The sequence below is a fragment of the Vulpes lagopus genome, chromosome 7 (genome assembly GCF_018345385.1).
Source record: "Vulpes lagopus strain Blue_001 chromosome 7, ASM1834538v1, whole genome shotgun sequence".
NCBI lineage: Eukaryota > Metazoa > Chordata > Mammalia > Carnivora > Canidae > Vulpes > Vulpes lagopus.
In genome coordinates, this window is record NC_054830.1 from 45,169,889 (window position 1) to 45,185,154 (window position 15,266).

General features: G+C 42.1%; 1 protein-coding gene across 10 annotated transcripts in view; it reads left to right on the forward strand.

The window, feature by feature from the left end:
* The window catches only part of ITPR1 (inositol 1,4,5-trisphosphate receptor type 1), a 319,907-nt gene that overhangs the window by 24,094 nt on the left and 280,547 nt on the right, over positions 1-15,266 (forward strand). For all 10 annotated transcript variants that reach the window (XM_041762303.1, XM_041762302.1, XM_041762300.1 and 7 more), the window contains exon 4: positions 3,410-3,480. In XM_041762303.1, coding sequence (XP_041618237.1) covers positions 3,410-3,480 — 71 coding nt within the window. The remainder of the gene's footprint in view (positions 1-3,409; positions 3,481-15,266) is intronic.

Below are 15,266 nucleotides of genomic sequence, written 5' to 3' on the forward strand. Positions count from 1 at the left end.
CATTTAGGTCACTCCAACTTCAAGGAGCAAGTTATTTCAGATACAGAAGGATAGCTCAACTGGACCTCATTGTATACAAATTAGGTTTTCAAAAGTCATCTGATAAAAAGAAGTCATCCATGACTCTGTGATCACAAAACCCAGTGACTGTTTCTCAGTCTTTATCTTTTTCTCTCTTTTTTTTTTTAACCTCTCTACACTAACTCTACGCTACACGACCTACCCTTCATAATTTAATTTATCTTCTGTGGGTTTTGTTAAAGAGGGCTTTTGCCACTTGTGCCTCCCTGATTGTCCCTTTTTTCTTCTTGGCAGATTCCTTCCCTTTTCTTTCCCTCATGTTTGAATCCTCTATCCTCTTCTTATTTTTCAGCAGTAAAGCCATGGTAATAAACAGCAGAGATAACCACTTCTGTGAATCCTGTGGATTTAAAAATTTTTTTTTTAAATTTAAATTCAGTTTGCCAACACATAGTGTAACACCCAGCACTCATCCCATCAAGTGCCCTCCTTAGTGCCTGTCACTCAGTCATCCCATCCCCACCCACCTCCCCTTCCGCAGTCGATTATTTGTTTCCTAGAGTTAGGAGTCTCATGGTTTGTCTCCCTCTCTAATTTTTTCCCCATTCAGTTTCCTTCCTTTCCCTGTAATCCATTTCACTATTTCTTATATTCCACATATAAGTGAAATCATATGCTGATTGTCCTTTTCTGATTGACTTATTTCAGCATAATACCCTCCAGGTCCATCCATGTCGAAGCAAATGGTGGGAATTCTGTGGATGTTTATATAGCACTGGCTCACTCAGTACTGTCCACTCATAATACCTTTAATTCCCAAACATATCTTTATTGTGAGTATTATGATTATTGCTCTTTATAGAGGCAAAACCTCTGAGCTTCATAGAGGTGAAGTCACCTGCCCAAGGTTTCATAGCAGTGAACACTCCAGACTCCAGGACCAGTGCTCCTAACATTTGCCCTTAGCAGGGTAGACTTTCCATTCCCTGCCTTTCCTGACCATCTGACTCTGGCAGAATTGGCTCACCACCCTCCTCTCTGTCTGCCCACAGCTCTTATCTGGATGCCTAGTGAAACCTCAACCCCACCTTATATCTCCTCTTTTCTCTGTGGCCCTGATTTCTTTGAAGAGTGCCATTGCCCCTCCAGTCACCCAGGCTTCTAGTTGGCAGCTGAGCCCACTTGTGGCAGCCTCTGAAATCTTAGTGCTACCTTTCCCTTCATCCTCTTCGTCCAGAGCATTCATTGTTAGAATTCCTTTGAGGTACAAATTCTTTGCTTTATAAGAGTTTTCCTCAAGTATTGTAAACAAATTAATAATAAGATCCCCCCCTTTCACTTTTTCTTTATTGTGCAGATTGTTTATTTTGTATTTTGGGCTCTGATACTTACCTCAGATAGTATTCCCTTTGTTCAAAATGGACTTGGAAAGTAAAGTTTGGCCTCTTTTTACTTTTAATATTTTTAACAGTTTTGGAGCGCTAGTTGTGAGTGACAGTGAGTGACATCCAGGTTTTGTGGAATTTGGCATCTGGCTCCCCAGCCACATTCCATTTGTATAGATGGCAATTACTTCCCAAATGGCTTTATTGACTCCTTAAGCTTTAGAACTTGAGTCAGACCTTGGAGAGTCTGTGTGTGTGCACATGTGGGATCAGAGGTATGCTTCTGAATCACCTGAGTTCGGTCCCATCCTGGAGCACAGCTTTAATAGGCCTGAGGATGATGGGGACCTGGTATCAAAATATTTTAAAAACAGTCTGAGGAACATCACCCTACTTGAGACTTTTTGAGACCAACTCTTTAATTTTATAGGTAGAGGAACCGAGAAGTCATAGAGTCATCATCAAACTGCTAGTAGATGGTAAAGTGCCATCTACAATTCATTTGTCTTCTGGCCTAGGCTGGGGCCCTTTGTCCTGTGCTCTCATCCTTGTTTGAGGACTTGTTGAGTAATTAACCCAGCCCTATATTGGATTCCAAGGCACTCTCCCACTTCACATATTATGTTAGATCTATCTGGTAGCATTACTATATTTACATTCACAGGGGCTCTAGGTGGGAGTTTTATATGTGCACATTCTGCTCTTGATTTTTGCATAAAAACTCAAACCATTGACTACAGTGTTTTCTCTTCTTGATGGTGAGAGGTCTTAGATCCAAAGGAAGCAAGCTGCTGGTGGGCTACTCTGGGCACTTTGATTCACCCATAAAATAGATAACTGAGCACCTAGCCTGGACAGGAAAATGTTATTAACCCTGGGCATCTTGCCAGCTCTCTGCTCCTAGGAAGCTCTTAGCCTACTGTACCATTTGTGCTTCAGGCCAGTGAGGTGGGCAAGAGAGGAGGAGAGGCAAGGAATGCCTGGTCCAGCAAAGACTTAGTAAGGAGGGCCTTCATGGAGAAGATGGGGGCTTTGAGCCAGTCTTGAAAGACAGGCCAGACTTTAAGAGATGGAATGGAATTTTGGAGGAAGGGGCAGTAAGAGTAAAGACAAATTAATGGTGCCTTGTCTTTGGGGTAAGGAGCAGCCCAGACTAATGGAAGAAACCCTGGAAAACCATAGTATATGAGCTGGTAGCAAGTTCTGTGGTCACTTGTCAAATGACCAATACCAGTTTTAGGAACTTGGATAAGTCATTTAAACTTCTCCGCCTCAATTTCCTCATGTGTTCAAAAACATTCTTATAAATCTGTTCTTCTAAAAGAGTTGCACAAGTTATAGGTTGGTCAGTCTAGACTGATAAATACTGGGTCTGTATAAAAGTTTGGGCTGGTTATTTATTTCTAACTTTTTGCACTTTCCCCACCTCTATTTTGATTTTCAGTAGTTCCATATGACTCTCTCTGCCAGCAGCTTCTCAGATGGCCTCAGGCACAGTTAGTTCCCAGCTGTATTTTGTTCTTTTTTTCTTTTACAGCCCTTAGGTTATATTCTCTTTATTAGTTTGCTTTTGTGGCTCTTGCACTAGCCTTGAGCTCCCTTAGGGCAGGGCCTGGTTCATATTCATCCTCCATCCCAGGGTCCAGCACTGTGCCTGACACCAAGTAGGCCCCTCAGCTACCATGAGTTGAATGCACTCACCCCTTGCTATGCCTCCCGATTTCAGCATTTCAGCATGTTGTACTCAAATCCATCATGGATGTGGTTAAGGGAAAAGAGCCACAGAAAACAGTGGGTTAATGTGTGCATTGCAGAAGCAGAACCCAGGCTTTTGGATTCAGTTGAGCTCCCTGCATGGGAAACCTTTAATGTAAATAGCCACCTGGCAGAAGAACATGGCTATCTAAGTTTTGCATGGAACAACCCTGGATATTCATTTTTTTGCATAGTGCTTAGGTTTTATTAGACTTGGCTTGATACAGCATTTATCTTTGTCTTCACAGCCTAGTTGATGATCGTTGTGTTGTACAGCCAGAAGCCGGGGACCTTAATAATCCACCCAAGAAATTCAGAGGTAAGTTGATGATCCTTCCTGGAGTGAGTACTTCCTCATTTGAAAGTTCATCAACATCAATGTGTTGCTGTGTGTCTGTGTATGTGCATGTGTGTGTGTTTAATAAGCAATTTTAGGTTTACTTATATTTTTTAAAGTATGATTTCAATTCTAAGCTTTATGACCTTTTGAAAATGTATGAGTTCAGTATCAAGGTTGGAATGGAATGGCTTTTATTAGGGTCTTCATTTGTATATTGCATATATGTCGATCAGTGCAAATTCAGCTTAAAGCCTTACATTTGTGCAACTGTGTCCCTAAACAGGATTTTTGGGTCTCATGACAAGGAACATGTGTTATTGCAGCAGATCTCACTGTGCCTTTGGGGGGCTCTGATATTCTTAGATGCTTTAACCTGGAAGGAGTTTTGTACATAGTTTTTGAATTAAAAGACTTAGGCAGGTTAGCCTTCCTACCAGTAGCTTCCCATTATTATTGGCTTTCCTTTTAGGCCTCTTATATTTGATATTTCCTCTAATGGTAGCTTAGCTTATTCAAGAAGATGTTTAAAATTTAGTTGTGATATTAAGATGATAAAAATTATGTTTTTCTTTTTTATTTTTGTGGTTTGTAGTTCTTAACTCCAGCTGCTAGTAGAATTATCTGAGAGAGATTTAAAATTAAACAGATACTCAGAGCCCCACTTCAGACCAATTAAATGAATCTCTTGAGGTTGGGGCCTGGGCATTGGCATTTTTTTAAGCTTCCCAAGTGATGTTTTTATATTGAGTTGGGGTTGAGAACCCATTGGATTAGTATTTGACTCATGGCCTCAGTCCCAAAGGACTCAAACCTTGCCATTTTTAGGTTGCATCATTTGAGTGATAAATTCTTTTTTTTTTTTTTTTTTTTTGAGTGATAAATTCTTATTGTTGGTTGTTGTAGAAACTGACTTTTTTGGATAAATGCTAAGGGAATTATAATAAAATAGAAGGCAGACATTCAGATGGAGAGAAGCCATTTAGAAGATGATTGGTGTTGAGCTGCATCCAGTTGGCATGAGACTATCAAGAGAATATTTTCACCTGGGAGGTGGTGAGGGGGACTGTTGAAAAAGAAAATTTTGCCATAAGCCCCATGTGACAGGATCCTGAACAGCTGTGGCCACTGCAGCCTTTTCTTTTCAATCCTTCCTCCATGGCTTTTTCCAAAACCGAATCCTGTATGCAGTAGAAATGAAAGGTTTGATCTAATAATCATAATCTAGGCAGTTACTTACAGAATTCTCTATACTGAATAATAAAATATGCCTCAGTTTATCTTTGATCAGTAGACTCAGTGCCAGGTACTTTTAGCTCATGGATTGGTCTGTCTACCCTGGGAGGTTAAGGTTGAGCTTAAGTGTCTTGTCTGAGGTCACACAGCTGGTGATGGATAAAGTAGGAAGTGTAGTTCTCAATTTCAGTTACATAGATCACTTGGGGCACTTTGAAAAATTCTCATGTTTGAGTTCCACCTTCAAGGATTGTCATTTAATTTGGCATTGGTGAGTTCTTTTTTTTTTTTTTGAAAGCTCCCCAGGTGATTCTCCTGTATAGCCGAGGTTAAGCATTACCGCTAATAGAGCCTGGGCTGTAATCTACTGGCTTTATTCCTTAGGGGTGAGCTAGTTGAAGTATGGCTTTTGCAGCTGGAGCCAAGTGGAAGGAACTCACTGCTTGGGTCCAACGTGAGCTCTTGTCCTATCCTGCGAACAGGCCCTGGTATCTGTGAAAGGAACCTAGGAAAGATGTTCATGCCTTGTACAAAGTGAACTAGTGGCTATTTGAATATGGGTTTAGAATGTTAAATAGGACCATAGCCAGGGGAAGTCAGAAGATGGATATGTTTTCCTGGCACTAGGGTAAAGTGCCTGATGCTTAGATATATATCTGGTGGCCAATTGAAGGGACTGTTTTGAGATAAAAGTTGACAGTCTGATAGAGACCATTTGGAAAGAACCAAACTTTGTTTATGGCCTGCCCTGGTTCTACAGGTGGTCACATGACACTGACTTGATATGTTGACTGCTTTTCCTCACAAATTAAAAATAAAGGTTTCTAGGTTGTGAGATGCTTTGCACTTGTGGGAAAATCTGGTCCAAAACAAGCTCTGCTGCAAGCTTTGCGAATGTAGGTCAGGACTGCCTAAATTCCTTGAGGTGCACCGGAGGCCCTCTGCATGCAGGTGAGGGGCCCAGGCAAAGGGCTGTGGAGATCTCCACCTTGGAATCTGGGCAGCAAGATTTAAACACTTTCCAAAGCAGTCCTTCAATTCTAGTAGCATTCTTTGGGGGAAGAAAAAAAGCATTATTTGAAAAAAAAAATTTTTTTTTTTCCTTTAAAATGAAGAAACAGATTTCTTTTTTTGGAATGGATTATTGCCTTTCCAAATACAAGTGTATTTTGAGGTTGAAGTAATTTTGATGTTTAGAAATTGTGCATAGGGCAGTTGGACAATTTGAAGGCATTTCTAGTCCATTTCCATGCCGTGCCATTACACCCTGGAGTTTAACAAACACATATGGAAAAGTGAGATGCTGGCAAGGAGCCAGCTAGGATGATGGAGTCTTTATCTGAGCAATCAGCAGAGCTACATTTAGTCATTTGGATTTGTTGTTGCTTCCATTGTTTCCTTGCCAACTTATTTCCTATATTGAGAACCATTATAACCTGTTCTTAAGTAAATGGAAACCAAAGGCCTATTTATGTAACGCTCCCTGTGGCTTCTGACTTGGGAGTTTTAATTTTATGAGCTCCTTTTGAAACCTGCCACCCTAGTGGTTAATAGCATAGACCCTAAGATCAGGCTTTATGAGTTCAAATCCAAGTTCTTAGCTGTGTGACCCTGGACAAATTGCTTAACCTCTGTGAAGCTTGATTTTCTCATCTGTAAAATAGGAGATGATATTAGTTGCTACCTCATAAGGTTACTGGGAAGATAAATATATGTTTCAAATTCAGTACTGAGGGAACCTGGGCCCAGTAAACCTTACCTAGTCCTATCCTTTTATTCCCAGTACTTAGGACAGGGGCTTGTACTCCTAAATGGTGGCAGAAGGGAATCCAATATGTGAGTCCTTTAATGATGTGAGAATGTTGTTTCCCTTTTTCTGTCTAAATGCTTTTGTAGTTAGGGTGTACATAGGGACCCAGTGGCCTAGATTTGAGTCCCTCCGTTCCCATATATAAGCTAAGTGGCCTTGGTAGATTAATTTTTCTGAGCTTGTTTCCTCACCTCTAAAATGAGGGGGAAGGTAATAGGATTGAAGTTAATAGGGCTAAAGAACCAAATAGAGTACTTGTTGGTACATAAGATCTGGTCAGTGACTGGTAGCTGTTATTTTTCCCAGTAAATGCAAAAGAGTTAAAATCTTGAAGATATTTGCCTCTTTCTGATGGGTAAAAGTATGTTACCAAGTAAATTTTTTTTTGTATTTTTTTTTTTTTTTTTTTTATGATTCCCTTGAATGTATCTTCTGCCCCGAACTTCATCTGTAGGGAGAAAAGATTGGGTGCACATCTGGTTCACAGAAGCCAAGTCTCCTTCGTTGTCCAAGTAAATTTTGGACAGTGGCCCCTGTCCTCTAGGTGATGAGAAGAGCAGCAATGTAGAATAATTCGGTTACTTTAGTCCTTTAGCTAATGTGGTACACCATTTGAAAGCAACAGTGTCTGTGGCAGGTAAGACTGAATCTCTCTTCTCTCTGATTTGTTTTGGCTTTTGCCCATAATCTTGAAAGAAGAAGGAAGACAGACATCAGTTTGAAACCGGCAATAGAAACTTTGTGGTTAGAGAATTCCTTTTTCCAGATGATGTTTTCCTCTTCCACCCCCACCCGTCTCTTCCCCCTACTAAATATAATGGCACCTCCTCTAAAGAAAAGAAGGAAATTAACTACCAGTCTTATTTTGATCCCAGAACCTTTACTGTTTTAAATGTGATCTCCAGGGGTGTTGGAGGAGGAACAAGGCCTGGAGCTTTTGGGGAAATAACATAGGCGTTAGTGTTGAGCATGCTATCTGTTGTGTAATCTGCTTTTCCAGACTGGGGCAATGGTCAAGTTCTTACCCCCAAAACCTGATCTTCTCCATTCAGTTCAAGAGGCCAATCATGGCCCTCAGTTTTTTGTTGTTTTGCTTGACATACCAATGTCACCGAACAGAGGTTTTTAACCTTTCAGGAACCCCTTACCTTCAGAAGAAAAGTTGTCTGCAAGGAAGTTCGGCTTAATGTAGGAAGAAATTTGGGCAGGGAAAGATGAGAAAGGCAGCATTCTGATAGCATTCCATGGTTTATATGAATTGGGGGAAGAGGTCAGCGATCAGGCTGAGTGTGTGATGTTCTAGGTAAGTGTCCTCCTTGTCCCAGGTTTCTTTTTTTCTCCTACTCAAGTTGCTTTTAAGCAAAATAACCCATTCAGCTAATATGTCACGAAAATGGGTGTTCAGCTCAGGGAACATTGAAGCCCTATTGTGTCCCAGCTGTTGGCCTTGCTGATGAGGGGACGAGTTACACAGTCCCCCTTACTTTCAGAAGTCTTAGGTTTTTATGGAGAAACAGACCCATGTTATAAATACTAGTAGCTAACATGAATAGAGCATTTACTTTTTGCTGAGCACTTCTCATGGATTATCTTTTAATCCATGTAACCTACCAATGAGGTGTAGCTGCATAATGTTGCCATTATGCAGATGAGGAGGTGGAACCTCTAAGAAATGGAATAACTGGGGCAGCTGGGGTGGCTCAGCAGTTCAGCATTTGTCTTCAGCTTAGGGCGTGATCCTGGGGTCCTGGGGTCCCGCATTGGGCTCCCTGTGGGGAGCCTTCTTCTTCCTCTGCCTGTGTCTTTGCCTCTCTCTCCGTGTCTCTCATGAATAAATAAATAAAATCTTTAAAAAAAAAGAAAAAGAAATGGAGTAACTTACCCATAGTCAATTAAATGCCACTTCTTAGAATGATTATCATTCATCCTATGAATGTTATCAGACACCTCCTGTGTGCCAGCTGTTTATAGGCCGGGGAGGAAAGATACAGTCTCAGGGAAGTCAGTGCCAATGCACAGTTAAAATCTTTAAGGAACTTGTTCAGAGTAAATTGTTGTTCATACCACAGCTGTTTATATGCAAGTAGATGCAAAGCATATGAAATATCTTTCTACAAAATGCAAAAATTGCCCCTCCAGTTTATAGTTTGCTGGGGCAAAATAGATGATGCTACTTCTCATGTGCATTCTCTTGTTTAGCTCTGAAGCACCTCCTCAGCCCGGAGTGCCTGATGCCATTTCGGCTGATAAGGGTTGAGCATCTGGGCCAGTGTCTCATGACACCAGAATGTTAAGAGTGAGGCCAGAACCCTCTTCTGAAGGCCTGGGCACATTGCTTTTACTCTTCTGTGCCCTATGGGCCCTTTCCCACACAAAGCACAAGTGTTCCTTCAGGTTATGGCTCCATCATCTCCAGTCTCTAAATGAAAATGGGCCAAGTAACTACTTTTCTGACTGCTAAAGCTCTTACGTTGAATTTAGGACTGTTTAAATGGGGGAAGAAAGCCACATGGGAAGGTGGAAGTCCTGAGTCCTTTAGACTCCCTGTGTTTCTAACTACCACCAGGACAATCTGTGGGATATGCAGCATGTTACCTACAACGTGATTTAAGTACTGTTTGTGGTGAGAATGAAGGTCTGAGCTGGTAAAACCCGCTCTCTGGGTATCTCAAGTTGACTGTCAAGTCCTGATCGCTCAGCAGGTGTCCTACTTTAAGTGACAGTGACAGCCTGGAATCACAGTCTCAGGATGGCACTGGGAAGAAGAGCATGTTGCTGGGCTGTGACAAGCCACTCTTGGACTTAAAGCCTAGCCATGAATTTGAGGATCAGGCTTGTGGCCCTGTCATTTTTTACTGTGATCTTCCTCAGTCCCAGAGTGCTTGCACGGTGTCAGCCTGCCTATCAGGGGGCTTGTGGACTTAGTTGGGATGTCTTGGTTGAGAGAAGGAGGTTTCACATCTCATGTAAGCACTTGCATCTCTCCACTCTGCCCCCCGCCCGCCCCCCACCTCCCCAGCAGCTTTGAAAGGGGCCTCAAATAGGAATGGCATTTCTCATGGTTGGGTGATAAGTATTTGAGTATCTACAGTCTACTTATGTAGACTTGTGTTTAGGTTGAGGTAGGCAGTGGTTCTTAGCCCTTGCGGGAAAACTGTTAAGACTGCAGTAAAGAACACTGTCTGACCTGGGAGCCAATGTCTAGCCCAGTGTCTGCTGCCAGCTGCTGTGATACCTTGGCGGAGTCATTCCGTCTCTCCATACCTCATTTTCCCTATCTGCTAAGTAGAATATAGGCAAAGTGACTTCCAAGATCTCTTCCAAATTGGAACTTGGTGACAAGTGCCAGGAACAGGGCAGTTAACATTTCACAAGAGAGCATTGATGTTTAGGAGTCTCGTGCTGTCCAGAAGTAGATTTTTATTTCTTTGGGATTGAAGATCTTCTCTGTCAAGACAAGACAAATGGATGGAAACAGCCAGGCCTTACCCTCAGGCCAGATGGGGACACAGCCAGGTTTTGGGTTGCAAAGGTCTCTGGACTAGGGTGACCATAACAAACTCACTGCGTTAGCTTTCTTTCAAACCACCCTCCTTTGCTGCACATTCTTAACTGTTGCTAGGCAACTTTCTTTCTTCCTTTCCTTTCCTTTCCTTTCCTTTCCTTTCCTTTCCTTTCCTTTCCTTTCCTTTCCTTTCCTTTCCTTTCCTTTCCTTTTCTTTCTTTTTTTTCCCTTGGCAAAGTATTGGAGGAATGAACCTATATCTTAGTTTTAAATACCCACGTGCAAAGGGGAGGGCCTAACTTAAAATTTGTTTGTTCTTTTGATTCTAATCCATGACAGGCCTTTCACACTGGGGGTAAAGGACTTAGTTTCTGCTTGTCTTGTTAAATAAGGCAGAAAAATCCATCTTTTTTGAGGTACTTGTCAAGTACATGCTTTGAGGCATATTGAAGGTTTTGTGTGTGCATGCGTGCGTGCAGCTACTTTGTAGAAAGTCTGTTTTAACTTTGTGTTCACAAAGTGAATTCAAATTTAATAAAAAGATTAGTAGGTTTTTTTATAATCTTCATTTCAGATTTACCAGCTTATCTCAATCTTGCACCAACAGACTCCGTTTAAAGAGAACAACGCTGTAATTTAAATCCATTCCCCAGGCAACATAGAATGCTCACAGTGTGTCACACATTCACTGGGATGATGCCTGCTGCTTGATTGTGCTGGAGTCCCACACACTGCCGCATGTGTCCCTCACTGGATTTCTGCCTACTTAGTACCTTGAGATGTGTCTCTGGAGGAAGGCTCTGGGCATCCTGCACATGGGCACAGAGACCTTATGCTTACATTGATGGCCTTGGTAGCCTCCTTTGTGAATAGGAGTCATCCATGAAATTAGGCTCCAGACCCCTGTTTTATATTCACTTACCTGTAATAATTCATTTGCTAATGGAGAACAGATTTCCCCTTCAATGCATAAAATGCTTCTAGTGCAATTGGTACTTTTACCGTGTCATCTAATTGAATCTCAGTATTGGTGTTGTAGCTTTCTCCATTGGGACAGCAAGCAAGTGTAATGGGGTCATATTATAGGGTTCTTCTGAAAGCAGAGCATAGTGGTTGATTAAAGACTTTTTCTTTAGGCAAAGGCTTTTATAATCCTGTCTTCAGCGCATTGATGAAGATAGTGGTGAATCACTTGAGTTTAAGATAACTTTTTCTTTTTCTTTTTTTTTTTTTTTGAAAGATAGGGAAATTAGATTTAATCTCCTAGGGTCCAAGAACAATTCTCAGTCAAAATTGGAATGAGGACACAGCTTGGTTTCTACATACACTATCTTTTAGGCTAGGCTGTGTTTGGGCCATAAATTTAAAGGTTTTTTTTTTGTCCCATTACCTTGTGTATTTAATGGAGTTCTGTTTTCTGTAAATAATAGTGGATATCTTGTGTGGTACATATGTACATTAATTTAACCTATTTAATTTGTATAGTTACCTTTATATACATTAATCTGTTTAATCCTTGTAATAACCCCATGAAGCAGCCATAGTTAACCTCCTTCTATTGATGAGGGAGCTGAAGCAAAAATTGTTGAATGTTTGGTCTAGGATTACTAGGTGGAAATGGCAGAGCCATTAAAGATAGGCTTTAAACCCATACAGTCTGGTATCAGAAGGCCTCCTAATACCTACTGTAAACTGGTTTTAGAAGGGACTGGTCTTCAAGTATTCTTTCACTAAATTGCTGATTTCTTACTCAATTTCCTCCTCTACGCCCAAAGTAAGCCCTTCTGAGATGCACTGACATGGGGGTGAATATATACTGTAGGCATGAACTTCCTACGTGCTTACCAACCTGGACTGTACTGTTTATATAGCTTTTTTCTTTTGCTTGCCCCCCCCCCCTTTTTGGTAAATATTTTATTTATTTATTTGACAGGGGGAGGGGGCAAAGAGAGCACAAACAGGGAGAGTGACAAGCAGAGGGAGAGAAGCAGATTCTTCACTGAGCAGGGAGCCTGATAGACGCAGGGCTTGACCCCAGGACCCTGGGATCATGACCTGAGCTGAAGGCAGACACTTAATCAGCTGAGCCACCCAGGCACTGCAAAATATAGCTGTTTTCTATTTTTGTCTCTATAGCTAGATTTTGGAGCACCTGGAGGGACCAGATCTTACCCTGCACTCCTGGCCCAGTGCTTGGTATAATATTCGTCCTTACTTAGAAGCTGGTTGGGAAGGAATTCATGTTTTTCTGAAAAGTTTTTCACTTTGCCTATTTCTCCCAGTGTTTCTGCCGGTGACATTTTATGTCAGCAACTGATTTTTTGACACGGATGCCTTATGCTGTTTTATCATCTCTTTCCACATTACCTGAGTCTGAAATTTGGAAGAGATTTTGTATAGTTGACTTGTCTTCTCCCTGGCACATTGGACTAGCCTACAGGTGTCTTCTCTTTGACCTCCATTGTTGGATCTCTTTTCTCTCCTTGATGCCTATAGTTTTGAGATTCTTTGTCTTCAGTAAATTCATGATCATGAAGAAAAAAATGCTTAGAGACCTTCCCCTATTGTGCCTGGCCTCCTCTTAGGCTCATGGCATGCCTTTGTTCTTGACTGTCAGAGCACCCCTATGGTGTTGGGGTGGTTTTATCCCCACTTTACACCTGGGCATACTGAATCCAGAAAGTCAGTAACTAAGCTAGACTCAGGATAAGAACCCAAATGTGGAGGGATGAGAGTCTCCAGTGTACTACTCAAGCAGACTAATAGAGCTCTGCTGCTCAGGAAACATTTGGGGCCTCTTACTAAGACCTGGGTTCCACATTTAGGGGGCATATTGCTCAGGGGGAATAAAGCTCAAGGAGAGGGGTAACAAGGAGGATGGATTGCAAAAACAGTTGCATTCACGTTGCAGGAAGAGTAATGGAGAAAACTTAAGATGTTTCAAGCCAGCTGGAGCATTTCTCACAAGTTCCTACAGCAGCCTCCTTGTTGGTTTCTGCATTTCCCTCTCTGCCTCCTTTTTGTGCCCAAGTGTGGGGCCCCCCTCTGGTCTACCATTCACTGCAGCCGCTGGAATTGGTGTAGCTCTGATGATGTCACTGGCTGGGTGGAGCCCTGGTTGTGCTTAGGATACTCATACTTCCAGGGTTCACGGGGCCCTGCGTGAGTCACTCTGCTTACCTCTCAGCCTCATCTGCAGTCCCACGCCATGTCCTGTGCTCCTGCCAGACTGATTTATTTCTTCCTGGCAGCCAGTGTGCTTGCTCTATACTCTGGGCCTTTGCATGCCCTTTTTCTTTTTGCTTAAGTGATCTCCCCATCTCTGTCGTTCCTCCTGGGACCCCCTGTCTCCCTAATGCCCACCCATCCTTCAAACCTCAGACATCCCCCTCTGGACTATCTTCGCTGACCCCCTGTGTGCAGATAAGCTGCTCCTCCTTTCCAAAGACTCTGAAGCCAGGCTGCTTGGGTTTGACTCTCGGCTCTGCATTTTACTGCTCATGTCACTGTGGACACATTACTTAGCGTCTCAGTACCTCTATTTCTTCATCTTGAAAATGAGGATAGGATTGTGTCTGCCTCACAGTGTTTTTGAGAGGATCAAAGGAGCTAATCCGTGTTAAATACTTAAAGGAGCACCTGGCCCCTATTACATGCCATAAAACTGTTTGCTGTTATGGCTGGTTTATGACTTTACTCCTACCCAACTCCAGTTAATTGTGAGGTCAGAAACAAGGCCTGTCTCCCCTAAGGCTTTGTAGAGGTCCTGGATTATAGGAGGCTCTTAGATTTCTCCTTAGAATGAAGGAGAAGAGCCTCTGAGGCATTGCTTCTGAAACTTGAAGGTGCATAGAATCCACCTGGAGGTCTTGTTAAAAACCCAGATTCCCATTCTGTAGGTCTGGGGTGAGGCCTGAGATTCTGACAAGCTGCCATAGTCTCGTAAGGCTTTATGGACCAGCTGCCAGTCTTCTCTTACTGTAGGGCTCTCATATGGAAGATGGATGTCCTGAGCCCAGAACGATAAGAATTAGCACTAGCAGATAAAAGTGACCAGAGGCAGAGTTTCAGATTTAAGGAACTTGCTTCTGACTATAAGTCCCAAGCTATTGCTCAGGAAGAAGCCTGCTTCAAATAATTGAGTTTCCTCTCATTCAAAGGGGACTGACCATTTGTCAGAGATTTTGAAAAGGGAATTTCAGCTTGGGGACAGAGGTTAGGTAGATGATCCCATTTGACTGTTAAGTGTCTGTTTTCCCACCAAAGGACCCAGCTGTTTGTTCTGTTTTTGCTTCCTGTGGAAGCCTTGTGGCTGGGGGCATTGGGTCAGCAAACAGCTGGGGAGAGAACAGATATACACTCCAAATGAGAGACTCCCAGGGATCCAAATGTGTTCAGTCTAATCAATAGAGAACATTACAAAGTAATGGAAAGATGGAATTATTGACTGCTTATAAAGGTGAACAAATACAAAAAAAAAACAAAAACCTGAGTCAAGCTCCTACTGAATCTAGTTTTAATGAGTATGTTAGGTATAGTGGGGAGGCCGTGGAGCATACTGGTTAGGAGGGTTGGCTCTGGAATCAGATGTAGAGTCAGGTCCCTACCTTACTTAATTAGCTGTGTGACCATGGGCAGATTCCTTCAGCTCTTTAACCTTATTTCTCCAGTTGGTAACTGTGGTTAATAATAATATGGAACCGATTGGATTGTTCTAGGATAAGGTGGTGCATACATATAGCATAGTTAGCAACATGCTGAGCAAAACCTGAGCACTCAGTAAGTAATTGAGTAGCTGTCATGAGTAAATTTGCAGTTAGCAGTTGTCAGGACATCTCTTAGGAAGATCAAACATAGCTCTTGCCATCTTGTATAACACTGATGTCTGTTTTAATATTTCAGTATGTGAATTATACAAAGGTATCCATAGCCACACTTAATAACCTTTCTGAATGTCTTAGATTTTGAGTGTGCCTCATAATCAAGAGGGAGCTGTAGAGTTTATAGCCTTTAGAAGAGAAGCCATCAGACCTTTTTTTCTACTTGCACAAGCTTCCATCAGAGCCTCTGTTACTGATGGGGCATTTGCTCCAGATGGTAATCCTGCCTTATGTATAAAATTACAAGTCTAGCTGAGAGAGGAAGTTGTGTTTATCTTAACCCAAGCAGCAGGCATTCCAGCCACTCTTGACAGACAGGAGGAAGATATTGCCAATC